The sequence below is a fragment of the Prionailurus bengalensis genome, chromosome C1 (assembly GCF_016509475.1).
Source record: "Prionailurus bengalensis isolate Pbe53 chromosome C1, Fcat_Pben_1.1_paternal_pri, whole genome shotgun sequence".
NCBI lineage: Eukaryota > Metazoa > Chordata > Mammalia > Carnivora > Felidae > Prionailurus > Prionailurus bengalensis.
The window spans coordinates 119467468-119487437 of record NC_057345.1 but is presented as its reverse complement, the minus strand read 5'-3'; the positions used below and the strand labels follow the sequence as shown (position 1 = coordinate 119487437).

The 19970-nt window shown below is 46.6% G+C and overlaps 2 protein-coding genes across 6 annotated transcripts in view; one reads left to right on the top strand and one right to left on the bottom strand.

The window, feature by feature from the left end:
• Nucleotides 1–14149, bottom strand: part of CC1H2orf76 (chromosome C1 C2orf76 homolog) — a 64111-nt gene extending 49962 nt beyond the window's left edge. Inside the window, exons 1-2 of one of the 5 annotated variants that reach the window (XM_043576583.1) lie at nucleotides 14081–14149; nucleotides 2207–2331 (exon numbers count right to left, since the gene is read on the bottom strand). In XM_043576583.1, the coding sequence (XP_043432518.1) occupies nucleotides 2207–2209 (3 nt within the window). In that variant the 5' untranslated portion in view covers nucleotides 2210–2331; nucleotides 14081–14149. Of the gene's footprint in view, nucleotides 1–2206; nucleotides 2332–14034 lie in introns of all 5 variants that reach the window. The other 4 variants (XM_043576582.1, XM_043576584.1, XM_043576586.1 and 1 more) reach the window with 4 other exon arrangements.
• A 75-nt stretch (nucleotides 14150–14224) lies between these two features.
• On the top strand, nucleotides 14225–19679 carry DBI (diazepam binding inhibitor, acyl-CoA binding protein). Its single transcript, XM_043576588.1, has 4 exons — nucleotides 14225–14352; nucleotides 15392–15509; nucleotides 17918–17980; nucleotides 19383–19679. The coding sequence occupies exons 1-4, from the start codon at nucleotides 14344–14346 to the stop codon at nucleotides 19454–19456; spliced, it is 264 nt and encodes an 87-aa protein (XP_043432523.1). The 5' UTR covers nucleotides 14225–14343; the 3' UTR covers nucleotides 19457–19679.
• Nucleotides 19680–19970: the final 291 nt, after the last annotated feature.

Sequence of the window (19970 nt, the reverse complement as noted above, 5' to 3'; positions counted from 1 at the left end):
CTAAAGTCGGGGGGTGGGGGTGCCTAAGACCAGAAGGAGGGGGGAAAAATACCTTCATTATTTTTATTATTCTTAAAAGTACTGAGCACCTAGCATCCTGCTAAGATGGCGAATGATAAACGTTCACCTTTTAAATTTTTTTTTTTCAACGTTTATTTATTTTTGGGACAGAGAGAGACAGAGCATGAACGGGGGAGGGGCAGAGAGAGAGGGAGACACAGAATCGGAAACAGGCTCCAGGCTCTGGGCCATCAGCCCAGAGCCCGACGCGGGGCTCGAACTCCCGGACCGCGAGACCGTGACCTGGCTGAAGTCGGACGCTTAACCGACTGCGCCACCCAGGCGCCCCAATGTTCACCTTTTAAACAGAACTTAACCTTGGCAAATTAATACCTTTATATAATATTTCAGTGTAACTAAAGTTCATAAGAACTATTTATGAAGTTCATAAATTAAATCACATCACACTGAAGACTATGACTAAAAGTGAAAGGCTCATTCCACTTTAATCTCTTCTGGCCTACTTCAAAAGCATATTTTGTTTTTTTAACCTCCAGAGGGAGAACCAACTTTTATTGTAAAAATAGATCTCAGTAACAATGAAATAGTAAAAGCTGGTCATTACAATAAAAAGAGAAAAACTGAACAGGAATTTGCTTTACATTTTCTCGAAAGCATAATTTTTTAAAATATGAACTTAAGTATACATTTATAGACTAAGACCACATGAGGATTAAATAAACATTTGAAAACCCCTTGGCCTTTTTCTTCTAAGTATTTAGTGGTATAACTGAAATCAAAGCACTATTAGAAAACTCAGTTTATTCACCTTTCATGGATATAAGACATTTGAGAAACATATTTTCAATGTATTAACTTATGAATGATGTTGAAGTTTTTAATCTCAACCATTTATTTAATGTTTATTTTTGAGAGAGAGAGAGAGAGAGAGAGAGAGAGACAGAGGGCGAGTAGGCGAGAGGGGGGGAGACAGAGAATCTGAAGCAGGCTCCAGGTTCTGAGCCGTCAACACAGAGCCCGATGCGGGGCTCAAACTCATGAACCGTGAGATCATAACCTGAGTCAAAGTTGGATTCCCAACCAATTGAGCCACCCAGGGACCCCGACCTCAACTATTTGTTAGGTAGGTAAAAAAAACAGTCTTCTTCTTTAGGGGTTTACATAATACCTTAAGTACAAAATAAATATCAGCTAAATCTGATGACTACAAAAATGCTTCTCAGTGTTGTAACTACTCTGTTACATAATGCCATTAGCACCTGCCCTTTCCTGAGGCAGAGTCATAAGCAATTCTAATAAATAAAATGTTGAATGTCGTGAGTATATCACCCCCTGAAAAATCAACACCTGTAATTCCACAGACCTGCCTTTGTGACCCTCAAGTTGGGGTAAATACACAAAATCACAATTTGGGTTCTCTGTTCAAGACAAGTAAGACTCTCTAAGAACTACTATCCTGGACAGTCAAGTTTCCCAAAGGGTTAGACACTTAACTATTTGGAAAGAATATTCCACACACTTTCCTTCTTAAACAAGGTATATTGAATATAAATTCTACTTTTTTTTTGATTCACAGCCCTCGGTGAGAACGTTAACCCTTGTACAATGCGTTGGGAGGCAATTCTCCAGGGATCTCTCGCACTTTTGCACATCTTATGAGGAAACGGCTGCTTTCATTCTGGACTATCTACACACAGATGTGTGTCTGGTAAACAGCCTAGAAACACAGACATCCTCTCCCTCCAGAGGAGAGGGCAGAGTTGTTTACTGTCCAGTAGAACAAAAGGAGAGTCCCCTTCCAGGCTAAGGTTAGGCAGGTTTGTTTGTACCACTTAAAAAAAAAAAAAAATCTGGATTACCTCAACTCAGGGTTCTACAGCCGCAGCCTCATGGGGCAAGAGGAGGAAATACACAAACGTGAGACTCATGCTATTGGCTGTGCTGTACTACAGTCCTCTGTCCGTGACCAGGAGTCTCATGCTCTCTGCCAGCACCTAGATTGGGATTTCCTAAACTCAGGGCTCTACAGCCATGACTCAAACCCACTGAGTGGGCAGCATCTTTCTGGACCACTCTGCATTGCCCCCATGGGATAAATGGGCCAAGAGGCGCTGACACAAACACGCAATTCATGCTGCTAACTGCACCGTGTAGAGACAGTCCTTTGTCTCTGACCCCAGATTACCATGTCTTCTGCCGGCGTCCAGCAAACCGGGCTGACTGTCGGCTTTCAACTAGGATAAAATTTCAGGTTCTTCACAGTTCTTGGCAGTTGCTGCTGACGATGGACGCTAGCAGAGACATGGCTTTCTGGAACAGAAAAGACAAAGGTCTCATGGGCTTTGGGGATATAAGAAGATCCCCTGGGGTCTGGCAGCAAATGCTCTTGTCCAAGAGGTGGGTGTTGGGGAGTAAGGGCTGATTAACCTTTAGAGGATGAGCAGCAAAGGGTAGGACTGACACAAGCTGTCCAGTGGTGCTTTGGCTGTGGCTCACTGTCCTTGGCAATGCTACACGCCACCTCTCAGATGAGAGGCAATGTGGCTGTAGCTGTTGGAACAGCAAAGGAGTCCCCAGAGCCTAAACAAATGATGTCCACAATGAGGATCTAGAGCTCTGGGTGACTGAAACGTTCATTAAGTTGGACGATGAACAGCCACCAGGCCACTCGGAACTAAAAGTGTGCCTTGCTTCCTGGCAGAGAGCCCCTCTCCTGCTCTGCACCCCCAGTCCTTCCCCTCACCCTGAGATCTGCTTTAAGAAGAAGGACAATTCCCCAAAAAACAAATAATCCAGTGAAGAGATGGGCAAAAGACATGAAGAGACGCTTCTCCAAAGAAGACATCCAGACGGCCAACCGACACATGAAAAAATGCTCAACGTCACTCGTCATCAGCGAAATACACATCAAAACCACAATGAGATACCACCTGACACCTGTCAGAATGGCTCACATTAACAACTCAGGTAATAACAGATGTTGGCAAGGATGCAGAGAAAGAGGACCTCTTTCGCATTGCTGGTGGGAATGCAAGCTGGTGCAGCCACTCTGGAAAACGGTATGGAGGTTCCTCAAAAAATTAAAATAGAACTACCCAACAACCCAGCAATTGCACTACTAGGGAATTTATCCAAAGGATACAGGCATGCTGTTTCACAGGGGCACATGCACCCCAATGTTTCTAGCAGCACTTTCAACAATAGCCAAAGTATGGAAAAAGCCCAAATGTCCATCGATGGATCAATGGATAAAGAAGATATGGTATATATATACAACGGAGTATTTCTTGGCAATCAAAAAGAATGAAATCTTGCCATTTGCAACGACATGGATGGAACTAGAGGGTATTCTGCTAAGCAAAATTAGTCAGTCAGAGAAAGACAAATATCATATGACTTCACTCACATGAGGACTTTAAGACACAAAACAGATGAACATAAGGGAAGGGAAGCAAAAATAATATAAAAACAGGGAGGGGGACAAAACAGAAGAGACTCTTAAGTATGGAGAACAAACAGAAGGTTACTGGAGGGGTTGTGGGAGGCAGGATGGGCTAAATGGGTAAGGGGCGTTAACGAATCGACACCTGAAATCATTGTTGCGCTATATGCTAACTCATTTGGATGGAAATTTAAAAAATAAAATTAAAAAAAAATTTTTTATTAAAAAAAAAAAAAAAGGAGAAGGAGGACAATTATGGGTAGGCTGAGGTCTCCCTGTCCTTAAGAGAGACTATAAAGCCTTATGCACCTAAGTATGCTGGGGGACTTCTCGGAAGGGAAGGACTCCAACTTTTATGGCCTCTGTGGATACAGGTACCAAGTCACCACCCTACCTGGCCCTGTGTAAGGAGGTACTCAGATTCAGCCAATGTGGTTTAGATAAGATTCACAGTGGGGGAGAGAGACTAATGTGACCTAGTGGATGGGGCCCTTCAGGCCAATCCAAAGTACTATTGTTTTTTCATGTGAATGTATAAATGGTAGGTTACACTTACTTCTACTTCCCTGTCCGTAGTGCCGGGGGGATTCTCCCCCATCGGGAGGAGCTACAGGCAGAGAAACACCACCACAAGCTCCCCTGCATCCCCTCCCCAGGAAGAACTGAAAATGGACATGACCCCTCTGCTCAGTGGGCAGAACTCAAGGCCGTTGCCATAGCTCTGGTTGATGTTCCCATGGATGAATCTGATGTTTGTACTGACCCCTGTGCTGTCGCCAAAGGCCCAGTGGTTTGATCCGCCACTTGGAAAACTGTCCGCTGGGCTGTGAACCGTGGCAACGATTCTCAGCTGCTGACCGAACCAGCGGGGCAACTCATCCAGATGCCCACAAATCTGGTGGAGCCACACTCCAGCTACTGATGGCACCTACACCACCCGGGCTGCCCGCACGGCTGCCTTGGTCCATCCTCGCAGGCGGGCACAACAAAAAGAACTCCACCTCTGATACACGGCCACCGCCACGTGCCAGACTTGTGACTCCAGCCAGAGGCCGACGCGCTGGTCCAGTGGCGAGGGAGGCCACACCACACAGACTGTTGCCCCCACCGGCTTCTGGCAGACTGCTTACACTTGACCTTTGACCTCCTCTCAGGAAGCCACACTCCCAATGACATTTTTTTTTTTCCAGGTTATAGTCTTAATGTCCCAAATCACCTGAAACCACTGTGACCTTTGAAAAGAATCTGTGCCATGTGTTTGGTTTTCCACACTATTTGCAGTCTGACAATGGTGCATCTTTCATCACAAATGCTAAGGAACGAAGGGCTAACGGTCAAGGTATTCCATAGACTGTCTACTCCTCCCTAACATCCACAGCCATCTGGCATCGTCTGAAAAAAGGCTCCTGAGAAATCAACTCAAAACGATTTTTCACCCTACCTGCCTAATCTCCTCCTGGAGCACATAACGTACAAAGTACAATGGTCTGTCCCCTGAATGTGGCCGTCCCCGGAAAAGGATCAGCCTCTCTCCGGAGCTTCCTGGTTAATGATCAGAACAAACAATATTGCAAGTGGGGGTGAGGGGGTTGATACAGACCAGTGTGAAATCCTGGGATTCCACACTGGCCATTCCTTTGTAAGATGCTTCTTTCTTTCCTCTGCAGAAACACCCTTGCCAGCCTAATTGGTACATCCTCCATGTGACAGGTCGCCAAAAGGGGCTTAGGGGATTTGAATTCTGGTTCAGCTGCCTGGATTCCCTTGTTGAATTGACCAAGTCCCAGATCACAAGAATAATGACCCACTCAAATGCACCGCAGTCCAAAGTAGGGAACATAATGCATCTCTGTGAGTTTTATAAAAATTCCCTGCAGCGGAAGTGCCTGGCTGGCTCAGTCAGTGGAGCGTGCGACTCTTGATCTCAGGGTGTGAGTTTGAGCCCCACATTGGGCGTAGGGATTACTTAAAAATAGAATATTTAAAAAGAAAAAAAAATCTCTTCAGGGAGTAGGAGTTGATTAGAAGAAAGGTGAAAGTGATAGATGCTGGAATGAAACACGCAGATTTCTGTACAGGTGGAGGGAGTGAGATAACCTCAGCATCTAGGGAGAGAACGACTTACACCCCAGGAAACGCAGGCAGGGAGCTCTTTAGAGATCTTTTGTCTTTCACAACTGCCTGTCCCTGCAATAGTCCTCATGAGGCAAAATACCCTGCTGAGTTTCCCCCAAACTACTGTAAGCACCTCCAATCTCCTGACACCTGAACCTGCCGACCCCTAAAAGATGGCTCTGACCACCATACGATCACTGTTACCAACAAGTCTATCTGACGCATACATCCCAGCTCCGATGCCTCCCATGCAAAATACTTGTCAGCATTTCCAGGTGTCTCCTCCGCCTGTTCCCACAGACAAATGCCACTCAGCTGGTAGCACAGACAGGACAGACAGGACTGACTGCCCTCAGGCAGCCCCACCAAAGGCAAGTTCCACATGCAATGATGTGTGCTCGAGTGAAAACCCTCCAGTCCACCAGCTGGCCAAAGGTTACACTGGAGGCCTTGACAACCTGTGCCCTCTGAGCCACAAGGCTCCCAGGGTAAACTGTAAAGAAATTTCTTTCCAAGGACACCATGTGCACCACCAGGCCTGTGATTTGTGTGTGTGTAAGTATTAACTTGCCTCCTTCTCAAAAGCGCTGTTATTTGCATCTTAGACCCGTGGGTGTTTCAAGAAAACACCACAAGCAAGCTCTCGGGTAACCAACACAGGTGATCACTCCAAAACTAATCTAGTTACTCAGTGGGAGCTTCCAGAAGATTAAATGGCTCATTGCTTTAGGTGTGTCCTATGGATAGTCTTCCCTACGACCAGTCTTCCAATTAGAAAAGGTGGTATGAAATCTGTCCCCAGGTGTGTTCTTTCCATGTATTAGCTCTTTTATTTATTGAGGTATAAATGACATACGAGTTACTTATATAATAATTACATAATAATTAATATTTACTATTAATAAATATTAATTGATAATCATTTAATTTTAATAATTGCTTAATTTTAATCATTAATATTACAAAATTATTTAAATTTTGACTTTCTGTATACACCTGTAAAAGCATTACAACATTCAAGATCATGAAAATATCCATTCCCCTGCCTCCCGACCAAAGTTTACTCATGCCCCTATATAATCACTGGTCCTCTCCCGAGGTAACCACTAATCTGCCGTCATGATAGATTAATTTGCATTTTCTAGAATTTTAAATAAATGGACTCAAATGGATTATACTTTCTTGTCTAGCTTCTTTCACTTGGCTTATTTTGAGAAATCTGTCCCCAGTTGTAGCTAAAGTGATTAGTAACACCACCTTGCACCGCAACACATTCAGGTCAGGATCAACTCACGGGCCAGACTTGTTATGAATGGCAGAATCATTCTAGACTACAAACCAACATGTCTTAGGAATACAAACATAAACATCCTTAAATTATTAGCAAATGGAATTCAGCAATATATACAAGGAATTACATGCCATGACCGAGTGGGGTTTCTTCCAAGGAAACAAAGCTAGTTCAATATTTCAAAAGTAATCAGTGTAATCTACCACAGCAGAAGGCTAAAGAAGAAAAATCACATAATCATTTCAGAGCTAAGGAGGGGTTAGGGCTGAAGGGAAGCAGTTGTGCCTATTACAGAATAACAGGAGGGCTCCCTGATGATGGAAATGCCCTGTATCTTAAGTATTTCAATTGTGGTATTACTGTTTTGCAAGATGTTACCATTGGGAGAAAACAGGTAAAGGGTACAAGGGATCTCTGCATTATTTAACGACTGCGCGTGAACCTACGATTACCTCAAAATAAAAATTAGGGTTTTTTTTTTTAGTGCATTATCTCAAAATAAAAATAAAGTATTTGTTTTTTTAAAATGGCATTGTTTCGGGGAGCCTATGTGGCTCAGTCGGTTATGCTTCCGACTCTAGATTTCGGTTCAGGCCACGATCTCCCAGTTTGTGGGAACCAGCTCCACATCGGGCTCTGCCCTGACAGTGCAGAGCCTGCTTGGGATTCTCTCTCTCCCTGTCTCTCTCTCTCTGCAAGTGCGTGCATGGATGTTCTCTCTCTCTCAAAATAAATAATTTTTTTTTAATCTCCAAAAAATCGGCATTGTCTCCAAAGGAATTATCAGTCAAAACACCTGTCATCATATTTTAGTATTTCTAATTCCTATCCCTAGTCATAAATATAATACTTCTTTTTTTTTAATGTTTATTTATATTTGAGAAAGAGAGAGACAGCGTGTGAGCAGGGCAGGGGCAGAGAGAGACGGAGGCAGACTCTGATGCAGCCTCCAGGCTCTGAGAGGTCAGCACAGAGCCCAAGGCAGGGCTTGAACTCATGAGCCGTGAGATCATGATCTGAGCCGAAGTCGGCCGCTTAACCAGCTGAGCCACCCGGGCGCCCCAGTCATAAGTATTTCTAGACAGGATACAGGCAATATCTCAGCAGTGTTTATTTACGTTTAAATAAGTCTTAAGAAAGTCTTCCCTACTCCTAGACAATGTAGAACACTTCCTACCACAGCCCCCTGATCGCAAGCCCTGGTCTCCTAGTCTCACCTCAGCCCAAAATACCACCCCACCATGTTAGCTGGACAGACACAGGACAAAGAGCGAATCATACACATACAGGTCTCACACACACTCTTCTCTCACATCCAGCTCGCTACAATTCCTCTGAATATGAACACTCACAGGAACAAGAGAATGGCAAAGGGGAGGGACTGGCTAACCCCTCCAGCTGCCTGGCCACCAAAAATGAGTTATGCCATCAGAAGAGTAAGAGAGACACAGGAAGAGAAAAGAATGGGGGGAAAAAACAGAGGGAACAGAGAGAAAAGCCACACTGCATTCTTATCCCCCCATCTCAGCACTTACCTCCTTCCTCCACCTTCACAAAACAAACGCCCCCTACTCTGCCCACCTCCTACCCCAGAAGCATTTCCCAAGTGCTTCCTTCCCTTTAAAACACACTAATCTCCTCCCAGCTTTGCTTGAGCCGTGCCTCAGGAATCACATACCAAGAAATGAAAATAAATACTGAATGGAGATAATTCATCATTTGTGAGCACTCTAGCCTTTGCCTTCTAGCAAAGCTTTCCTGTAACTGTAGTCCATTTTTTTAAATAACTAGGTTCCTTTTAGAAATTACAGGTTTAGTTTACATCAAGACACCTAATATAAAACCACGACTCACACCCACTGGGCAAGCACTGCTTTCAACCTCTGTTAAGGCATCTTGCCCGGCTGCCTCTACGCTGAGACCCAGCAAGGGTAGCCTGTGAGTACTCAAGACTGGCACCCCAAGGATGTGAGGGCAGGCTGCGGCAATGACAAGACCCTCTCCACTAAGTGGGAAGGCCGATTAGGCTGACTAGTTGGCTCATCAGGTTCCCCATCTTCTCTTAATATTTCAGGTGTTCTGTTTCCAGCTGGCTGTGATACAAAGAGGTTACATAGTCCTTTTACCAGAATTAATCTACTTTACCATAGCCTAGAGTTGCACATTCAGTTCTAATTGTTTCCAAGTTCACAGCTAATCAGAATGACTACATTTCCTAAAGAGCAAATGACTCTGTTCATTCACCTGCCATTTTGTTCAGGTGTCTAAGAAGTGCCAGGCACTTGGAGATACAGAACTGACCAATACAGGGTAATCCCTATTCTCCTTGGCTTATGTAGAGGAGGGAGATCAGACAGAAGAATACATAAATAAAAATGACTATGGGGGTGCCTGCGTGGCTCAGTCGGTTAAGCATCCGACTTCAGCTCAGGTCATGATCTCACAGTTTGCGCATTCGAGCCCCGCACCGGGCTCTGTGCTGACAGCTCAGAGCCTGGAGCCTGCTTCAGATTCTGTCTCCCTCTCTCTCTGCCCCTCCCCCACCTGTGCTCTGGCTCTCTCTGGCTCTCAAAAATAAATAAATGTAAAAAAAATTTTTTTAATTTAAAAAATTTTTAAAAATGACTGTAAAAATAAAATAATTACAAAGTGTGCTAGTTGCTAGCAAGGATATAAACAAAGCTGAGGAACTTGCACTTTCTGGGGAATATGCAAAGCAATTTCCCTTCCAATGTTACCCAAATTTAGAATTAAAAATTCATATGATTTAGGGGAGCCTGGGTGGCTCAGTTGGTTGAGCATCCGACCTCAGCTCAGGTCATGATCTCAAAAGTTCGCAAGTTCAAGCTCCACATCAGGCTCGCTGCCGTCAGTGCGCAGAGCCTGCTTCAGATCCTCTATCCCCTCTCTTTGCCCCTCTCCAACTCATGCTTGCTCGCTCTCTCTCAAAAATACATAAAACATTTAAAAAATTCATATAATTTATTGACCCCCCAAACATACTCTAAAATTTACTTTAAAAAACTAAATCGCAGATGCCGGCTTGCTATTATCTCTTTAGGTTAAAAGTTAAATGTCATTCCAACTGCATAGACTAGAAGCAGTAAGTGGAGGCCTTAAGACACCATTTCCTTAGGTAGAAATTACCCAAAATGAGTCCCTGAGGGAAGGAAGCAGGAAGCTGGCTGGAGGGCATGCCTTCACCTGTTTCAAAACCTGGCCTAGCGGGGGCTCTGCAACACGGAAAACCACTTAGCACCCTGCTCCCTGGGATCCGCAATCCTCACTAGTTCCATAGTTCAACTGCATTAAGCAACTTTTGTGGATTCACCTGGGCACAAAACCATCATGTGAAAAAGTGCTTTGTTTTAGGAATATGGAGCATATTCCAAACAAGCAACCAACAAATCAACTCCACTTAAATTGGAGATTGCCCCCACAACTATATGGTCAACTGATCTTTGACAAAGCAGAGAATACCCAATGGAAAAAGGACAGTCTCTTCAGCAAACGGTGTTGGAAAAACCGGACAGCAACATGCAGAAGAATGAAACTGGACCACTTTCTTACACCATACACAAAAATAAATTCAAAATGGATGAAAGACCTAAATGTGAGACAGGAAAGCACCAAAATTCTAGCGGGGAACACAGGCAGCAACCTTTTTGACCTTGGCCATAGCAACTTCTCACTCGACACGTCACCCGAGGCAAGGGAAACAAAGCAAAATGAACTATTGGTGCTTCAGCAAAATAAAAAGCTTCTCTTCTGCACAGCAAAGGAAATAATCAACAAAACTCAAAGGCAGCCTACACAACGGGAGGAGATTTGCAAATGACATATCAGATAAAGGGTTAGTATCCAAAATCGATAAAGAACTTACCAACCTCAACACCCAAAAAATAAAGAATCCAAGTAAGAAATGAGCAGAAGACAAGAGCGACATTTTTCCAAAGAAGACATCCAGATGGCAAACAGACACATGAAAAGATGTCAACATCATTCATCATCAGGGAAATACAAATCATCAGCACAATGAGGTACCACCTCACGTCTGTCAGAATGGCTAAAATTAAATAACACAGAGGCGCCTGGGTGGCTCAGTCGGTTAAGCATCCGACTTCAGCTCAGGTCATGAACTCACGGTTCATGGGTTCAAGCCCCGCATCGGGCTCTGTGCTGACAGCTCGGAGCCTAGAGCCTGCTTTGGATTCTGTATCTCCCTCTCTCTCTCTGCCCCTCCCCTGCTCATGCTGTCTCTGTCTCTCAAAAATAAATAAATGCAAAAAAAAATTTTTTTTAATTAAGTAACACAAGAAACAACAGGTGTTGACAATGATGAGCAGAAACGGGAACCCTCTTGCACTGCTGGTGGGAATGCAAATCGGTGCAGCCACTCTGGAGAACAGTATGGAGGTTCCTCAAAAAGTTAAAAATAGAACTACCCTATGGCCCAGCAATTGCACTACTAGGTTATTTACCCAAAGGATACAAAAATACAGATTCAAAGAGGTACATGCACCCTGATGTTTATAGCAGCATTATCAATAATAGCCAAACTATGGAAAGCGCCCAAATGTCCATCAACTGATGAATGGGCAAAGACGATGTGGTATATATACACAATGGAATACTACTCAGCCATCAAAAAGAAGGAAATCTTGCCATTTGGAAGAACATGGATGGAGCTAGAGTGTATTATGCTAAGAGAAGTAAGTGAGAAAAAGACAAACACCATATGATTTCACTCACACGTGTAATTTAAGAAACAAATGAACATACGGGGTGGGGGGAAGAGAGGGAAACAAACCACAAGAGATCTCTAAACGATAAAGAACAAAGGTGATGGAGGCAGGTGGGTGGGGGATGGGCTAGATGGGTATTAAGGAGAACACCTGTTATGATGAGCACTTGGTGTTGTATATTAAGTGATGAACCACTGAATTCTACTCTTAAAACCAATAATGCACTGTATGTTAACTAACCAGAATTTAAATAAAAATTTGAAGGAAAAAATGAGAAATTTTTGAAAATTAAACAAACAAACAAACAAACAAACAAACTGGAGGGGCACCTGGGTGGTTCAGTGGGTTGAACATCTGACTTCAGCTCAGGTCATGATCTCGCGGTTCAGGAGTTCAAGCCCCGCATCAGGTTCTCTACTGTCAGCACAGAGCCCACTTCAGATCCTCTGTCCCCCTCTCTCTATCCCTTCCCCGTTTACGCTCTAGCAAAAATAAAATAAAAATAAAAGATAAAATAAACTGGAGACTACCATGTTAAAACACTACCCTGCTTTCTACAGTGTCCAGTCAAAACTCAATCACATCAACCAATCTCTGAGGAATATGAAGTTATACGGTCAGAGCTACCTAATCTTTTCAAATGTGCCAAACATAATAACCTAATGTTAAAACCTAGTGACTTTAAGATACATTTGACTAGAAATCTGACCCACACAGGCAATAATCTGAATTCCCATTAGCCTATCTGTAAGCACTACATGATGGAACAGAAATGAATCCAGGCTTCATCTGTGCCTCAGAAGGGGATTTAAAAAAATAAAAATAAAAATAAAAACAGCTCTGAATTGTCACTTTGGGAAAAAAACTGTACTTCTTAAGATTCAAATGTAATCTCCCCCAGTGTAACTCCAAACTTTTTGTCAATTTGTTTGGCTTTGCTTTCTCTACCAAAATTACACAGAGACTAAAATAAAGCCTCCAGATTTGTTCTCTGCTACTGGCCTCCACTTCTTCCCACATTTTATAAAGGCTGGCCTACCACTAGTTAGGAAATTACCTCCGAAAGCTTCCACCCCACCTTTTTTTCTAAACTCCTATAGCCATAAATTGGGGAGAGGGGGGTGTGGATTTGTAGTCTAGACCTCTTGACACAAATTAGGAATTGAAGAGGAATCATCTCCTTTCTTTTTTTTTCAAGTTTATTTTTATTTATTTTGAGAGAGAGAAAGAGAATCCCAAGCAGGCTCCCCACTGTCAGCGCAGAGCCGGACATGGGGCTCAATCTCACAATGGTGAGAACATGATTTGGGCCAAAATCTAGAGTCGGATACTTCACTGAATGAGCCACCCAGGAGCCCCATCTTTTTTTAAATGATCTCCAGAGAATTTTCCATCAATTCCCTCCCTTCAGCCAGCTTTGTAACCACTACCAGAAAATTCTTATCATCCTCAAACTCTGCCATCCACCTGTGCTGCACCTTTCTGTTCCCGTGGAGAATATCACCCTAACTTTGTAAAGACCTGACCTCTCAGTCTCATCCTCTGCTTAAAAGTCTGACTTCCCATCTCAAAATAAAAGTCAAAACCCATATAGTACCCATAAAGGCCACGCTCTCCGTCACCTAGCCAGCCTGCCACCTCTTTCAACTCTCCAGTCTCCTCTTTTTCTTCTCTTTCCCTCCACTCTCTGGTCACACCTTTACACTTACTTTCTGCCTGGAAATTCTGTTGAGGGGCTTTCTCAAATGTTACCTTCCCTTGCCCTCCACCTCCCATGTAAAACTAAACTTCCAACCCCCTATCCCCCTAACAAACTTTCTACTTATTTTGTTAACCAGCATCCCCAATGTTCCAGGAATGCAGGAATTTATCTGTTTCCTTCACTGCTGTATCCTCAAGGTCTAAAAGAGCGCAAGTTAGGTAGCAGAGAGTTCAGTAAACATTTGTCAATGGAGAGTCATTCACTTGACAGACACTTGCTGGGTACCTGGTCCGGGCGGGGTTTGTTAAGGCAAATAAGACACTGGCAAAGCTTTTAATGCACCCGATAGAGAAATGCAACACAAAACTGTGCATTGCAGGACCGCAAACTTAAAGCCACGGGCAGGTCACAGACACGCCCAAAGCTCAGAGGAAGAGGCCTCGGCTTCGCCTTTCTGGGGCCGGTCCAACTTCCCACGGCGCAGTTCTCCACGGACCGATCCCGGAGGGTTCCTCTAGACCCCCGAGAGGAGCGGAGCGCGCTCGCCCTCCCCAGGCCTGAGAGGTTGCTAGTCCAGAGCCGCAACTTCCGGGCTCTTCACTCCAGATACACGATTTAATGAAACATTTAAAAGCCTCTGCTCTTCAGCCACCGCCCCTTCCTCTCTGCCCCGCGGTGCATTCCCCCACGGCGGCCCGGAGCTGAACCCCACTCGGACCTGCCTGCACGGACCCACAAGCACTCCCGACTTCCGCGGCCCAGACCTGTTCCCGGCGTCCCGTTCGGCTCCTCTCTGCGCCTGTGCGAGTAAACCCACGTGGGTTCGGGAGAGGTTGGCCGCGGGGCGGAGGCTGAACACGCCCCCCGCGTGAGGCTGGCTTCTGATTGGCTGCCTGTCGCTGGCCTGGCCCGGTTGGAGCCGCCTGCGGCTGCGCCTCTAAAGGCGCTGCCAGTCGAGTCTTGTGCTACTGCTTCCTGCTCTTGGCCGCCTCCGCTCACTCTCTGGAATCCTTGCAACCCCGCCGGCATGTCTCAGGTATAGCGCGTGCCTAGCCTGGCTGCCAAGGTGCGGCGGGGCTAGAAACTGGGGGGGTCGAGGGGGGTACTATCCCGTAAGCAGAACTCCGCGGAGTCTTTCCCGTCCCGGCCCCGCTGTGCCTCCTGGACCCGTGCCCAGCTCTGATTCTTTGCACAGAGCTTTGTGAGCGGAACTTTCCAGGTTTGGACTTAGCTACCCACCGGTAACTGCTGGGAAGTTGCCCGTGGGGTGGACTCCGCGGTGAGGCAGGAACAGGAGTTGGAGAAGAGGGTCCTAGGGAGAAAGGTGGCAGGTAGAGGGTTGCATGGATTGAAGGAGCAAGGGGACCGAGTTCCCCATCCGGAAGGTCAGGGCAAGAGTAGGGAAGCCATACAGAATGGGAAAGCAAGGAAGTGGTTGTTAACAGTTTAGAGGTCAGGGGACTCAGGGGCCGAGTGTCCAACGTACGAGAAGGGGAGAGGTGACCCAGAGGCCTTTCCCTCCTTGGAATGTAGCCTCTTTTCTGAGACCGAGCTGTGTGGAATGACCTCTGACTCATCACCTCTCTCCAATTGGAACACCAGGAGAGAGGTCGGCGCTGGACGCCTGGTCCCAGGGGGGGAGGGGTCCAATGGCCTCTGGCCAGCCGCACTCAAAACTGTACCCATCTCAGCTGTTTCAAACACGCTGTGCTAGTCCTATCCACAAGTCGAGGCTTTACTGGGACCCCGGCCTGGCCCAGGGGTGGTCAGGCAGTTGGCCACGCCGCTTTTTCAATGAAGTGAATGCCTACTGCAGGCACTCCTAACTTTCCTCCTTCACCGTTGTGTTTCTAGCACCTGATAAATAGTGAGAGCATCCAGTACATAGTTGTCCATCGAATGAGCGAACCAATGTGCTTCCCTTCCTTGTTTTGCTGAATCTTTCTGGCTTCCCTCTTGGGGAGATGAGAAGACACACTGCTTTTCCTCAGGGGCATCTCAGGAGTGCTGCCTTTCCAACCTGTCTCTCCCCATTACTGAGCTCTATTTAGGCCTTTCGTCTCCCCCACGTTTAGGCTGAGTTTGACAAAGCTGCTGAGGATGTTAAGCACCTCAAGACCAAGCCAGCAGATGATGAGATGTTGTTCATCTACGGCCACTACAAACAAGCAACTGTGGGTGACATAAACACAGGTATGCTGAGATGAGCTTGGGAAGGCCCCGCGTCAAAGCAGGCTCAGCACCCTTGATGGGTGCTGGAGCTCTTCTAATCTGTGGGAACAGCACTCTCAAAACTGCCCGAAGCCCTACTCTTCACGTGGGACATGGTAATAGTTCATGGGGCTCCCCCCGCTCCTCACGAAGATCACGTTCCTGAATGGGACTCACAGACCCTGCACTGTTCTCAGTGGCTCAGGTCACAGAATTCAAACCCGAGTTTGGGGAGGACTTTACGGGGTATCACCAGCATTTTCCATCTACTTGGGAAGAAGCAAAGACCCCAGCTTGGAAGAGACTTGGTCTCAACTCAGTACTAGCTTTGTTGAACCACACTGCTTCAGTAGCATGCCTCCCCAGACAGGACGGAAGTCAGAGCACTTGGCAGCCTGATATCGGGAGCAGAGAAGCAGCTGGCTTCCTGTGGCAGGTCAGAAGCCGTTTTGCTGACCACAGCCCTGATGACCATTTCTCGCCTATCAAAAAATCTTGGTACAGATTTTGAGGCCATAGTCTAGACTACCATAGTCTGAAGACAGCCTTTCCCCCCTTGGACGGTTTTTATTCTGCCCCTAAGTCCCTGAAACCTAGCTGTATACTGAGGCAACAGCACGATTCACTCTATGCAAAGGCTCAGAGGCGGTGGCCATGGCAGCCCAGAAGGAGGTCACCCCCTTGTCTGTTCAGGAGGGTGGCATGGCCCCCAGTTCCACTGCCGTTGGGGTGGAGGGTAGAGCAAGTCGGTGGCTGCCAGCCATCTGGAAGCAGGAGATGGTGCCCAGAGCTAAGGATCGTGAGCAGCACCAAATCAAAGTTCACAGGAAGGGCTTAGCTGAGAGAGGTCTAGGGGCAAAGATGAGTTTTACGCTAGGTTTATAAATTCTGTATCCTCCCAGGGAGGGGGGGAGAGATGAAGTGGCGGTGGCCGGAGGGGCTGAGATGCTTTTCTGCCAGACCGGATTTTCACAGACACTGGCCTCTGCCCTTCTTTTGCAGGAGCACACATAGACTGAGTAACTCTCACTTCCTGACTGCGGAGGCTTCGGCTCCTTCTAGGGCGAGGCAGGTGGCCCTGAGTTAGTGCAAATGTATGTCTCCCATCCGCACACAAAGGGCTGTTGGAGTGCTCTCCTAGATGATGACTCTGCAGGTGCACCTCCTGGTACCCCTGGGAATACCTCCCTGAAAGCACCTGCGGAGACTCGATGTTTCTCAGACACAGTGGTCCCGGCGGTGAGCACTGCCACTGCTCCTTTTGCCTTTGCTCTCGGCATGGCAGTAAACTAGGTCAGCGGGGAGGTGGTGAGGGTGCTTCCCACGTGCAGCTGATGACAGGCCTGGGAGCATAAAATCATGGTATAACTTTAAGGATGCTTTGCCTTCGGGGGAGGGGGGGGAACAACTGCCCACAAATCATCAAGAATTAGACTAACAACTTGGTAGAAAAATGGGGCAAGGATATGAACAGACTGTTCACAGGAAGGGACTCCCAGAAAACTGATAGCAATAATAGCATGAAGGAGAAGAACCGGGTGGCTGAGAGCAGGGGTGGGAGGGAAACTTTATAGTAGCCCTCTTTATAGCATTCAGATTTTAAGCCATATAAATGGATGTAGTACTTGTTTTTAAAAAAAAAAATGTTTTTAAGTATGCCTTTTAAAAGAAATCTTGGAGGGGCGCCTGGGCGGCTCAGTCAGTTGGGCAACTGACTTCGGCTCAGGTCATGATCTCACAGTTCGTGAGTTCGAGCCCCACATCGGGCTCTGTGCTGACAGCTCAGAGCCTGGAGCCTGCTTCACATTCTGTGTCTCCCTCTCTCTCTGCCCCTTCCCTGCTCATGCTGTGTCTCTCTCTGTCTCAAAAATAAATAAACATCAAAAAAAAATTTTTTTTAATAAAAAGAAAAAAGAAATCTTGGAGTTGTTTAACTTTTAAAACAAAGACCATCTAGTAATGAAAAGTTTTCTTACTGTTTTCTTTAGATCATAAGTTTGGGTTTCTGTACATCTGGGTTTCTAAAGGCAGAACCCACTATGCTAGACCCATTTAACTCCATAACAGAGCCTGGAAGGAACAGATGAAGTGAAAGATGGCTTTCAGGGCAAGAACATCGATAATGTTCTCCGTTAGAACTTGAAGCAGATCCGGGGCACCTGGGTGGCTCAGCCGGTTGAGGCTTGGACTTCGGTTCAAGTCGTGATCTCACGGTTCATGAGTTTAAGCCCCGTATCAGGTTGCCGTCTGCTCTCAGCGCAGAGCCTGCTTTAGATCCCCTGCCCCTCTCTGCCTCTCCCCCACGCATGCACACGCACTCTTTCAAAAATCAATAAAACATTTTAAAAAGGCTTGAAGCGGATCTAATGTCCTTTCTTCCCTTGTTTCAGAACGGCCTGGACTGTTGGATCTCAAAGGCAAGGCCAAGTGGGATGCCTGGAATCAGCTGAAAGGTGATTGTTCTCATCAGTTTCCCCGGTTTGTGAAGCCCAGTAATGAAACACTCTTCATTATGAAGTGTTAGGGGTGAGGAGAGAAAACAAAGTGGATGAGGCCCATGCTAGAAACCGGCCTAACCTAGCCAGAATGGAAAAAAACTGGGCCACCTACTTTTTCTTCTAATACCATGTATGCCTCCTCCAAGAGCACCATCTCTGCGCAATGGCATCATTGGGAGAGGAGGGGCTGGGGACCAGGTTACTGAGAAAAGGCTGGGAGGTAATTAGTTGGCCTGGGTTTTCCGTATATTCCCGCACCTTCCTCTCCCCGACAAGGCCGGGTAGTGACCCCCTACCCAAGCAGCCTTCCCCAGCTCCCCTCCAGCCAGAAAGGCACATAAAAGAAAGGAATGAGCTAATGCATGGCAGGCTGCTGGCACATCGTAGGCCCCTGAATGGAGCTATTATATGCTAAGCAACGGCAGCCAAGAAGGAGCCTGGCTCCGACTTAATCACGTGCCACCTGCAGCAGCAGGACCCACAAGTTGGCAGTGAAGTGCCTGCCAGCTTTTGTGTTCTTGCTAGCTCATTTCTGAATAAGCCCTCTGTCTTCCTGCAAATGGAAAACCCTTGAATTCAAAAAGGGCCAGAATACAATAAATACACTCCTAGGATTTGCAAGGAACTGGGACAGGAATGCCCGTCTGACTGCCCGTTGTCACTGGGCATTTCTGTCCCAGTGTCCGTGTACTCTCCAATGCTCCAGAAAGCACTCGGATTCCCGGCGTATCTCCCCTTCGCCGCAGAACCCAGGAAACTGGGTGTTACTGCTGCGGTCAGTGCCCTTTGGACCGCAGCACGAAGGCAAAACTTTGCCTCCTTCCACTCCATGAGCCAGCTGCTTTCACTCAGAGTTCGTGAAACTTTACTCACAGCTTCCCACTGGGGAGAAGAGGGCATCTGGCTTTGCTTTTTCATGGCCACATCTGGCAGATAAGAGCCCGGCAGAGGGCTACTTGATAGGCGAAAGCCAACCATGAGAGGAAGCAGGACGACTAAAGTCACTACAGCTCCCCGTGTTAGGCTTTCCTGCCTGTCCAGAGTGTCCAGCCTCTCTCCCCAGGCTCAGGTTGACCGCTCATTCCAGCAGCGGGGGACTCACATGGCCGGCAGGCCAATGACAAGCCTCAGGACAGCTGTATACACGTTATGGGTTCAGGGTTCTGTGGAGCATTCACCGTGGGCCAGGCGCCTTAGGTATTTCAGGCCAAGCCTGTGAGGTGCAGGTAGTGGAATCCCCACCTTACAAGGGAAACTGAGCCTCAGAGCATTAAAACTGGGGGCTGTCTAGGGCTGCAGTCTGCTGCTTTCCTACCGTGCTGCCTCCCTGACCAATAACCCTGTTGACTCCTTCCAGGGACTTCCAAGGAAGATGCCATGAAAGCTTACATCAACAAAGTAGAAGAGCTGAAGAAAAAATATGGAATATAAGGAACTGGATTTGGCTGCCGGCGATGCATTTCGTCTAAACTGATAACAATGCCTTGTTTTTCTAATGCTGTGGATGACGAGAAATGATGAAAATAGCCCATTAACCTAGATCCTGAAGACTCTACAGGATACGGCCCTAACAGAGTAGGGGCTGAAATGGTTACTGACGTGCTCTGAGTAGTTTTTATCTGTAGATCAATTAAAAGTGCGTTTGTTACTTTAAGTCTTTGGTAATCAGAGTTCTTGAAATCGCTTCCTCCGTTCTAATGGCTCTTCCTCACTTCCTTTTTCTAAAGATTTTGTCTGGAAGCGTTGGAGCTCACCCTCCACTCTGGTAGGGTGCGAGGTAGGGGACCCACCTAGTCTAAGCCTGAAGTGCACACACCTCTGATGGGGAGGAAAAGAATTAGAGAAATCGCTTTCCCTAACTCCTTGTTCCTCCCCATTCCAGCCACATCAGTTGCATGCGCTGGCTGAGACTTCAGGCCGCAGGGACTGCCAGTCCTGTGCTGGG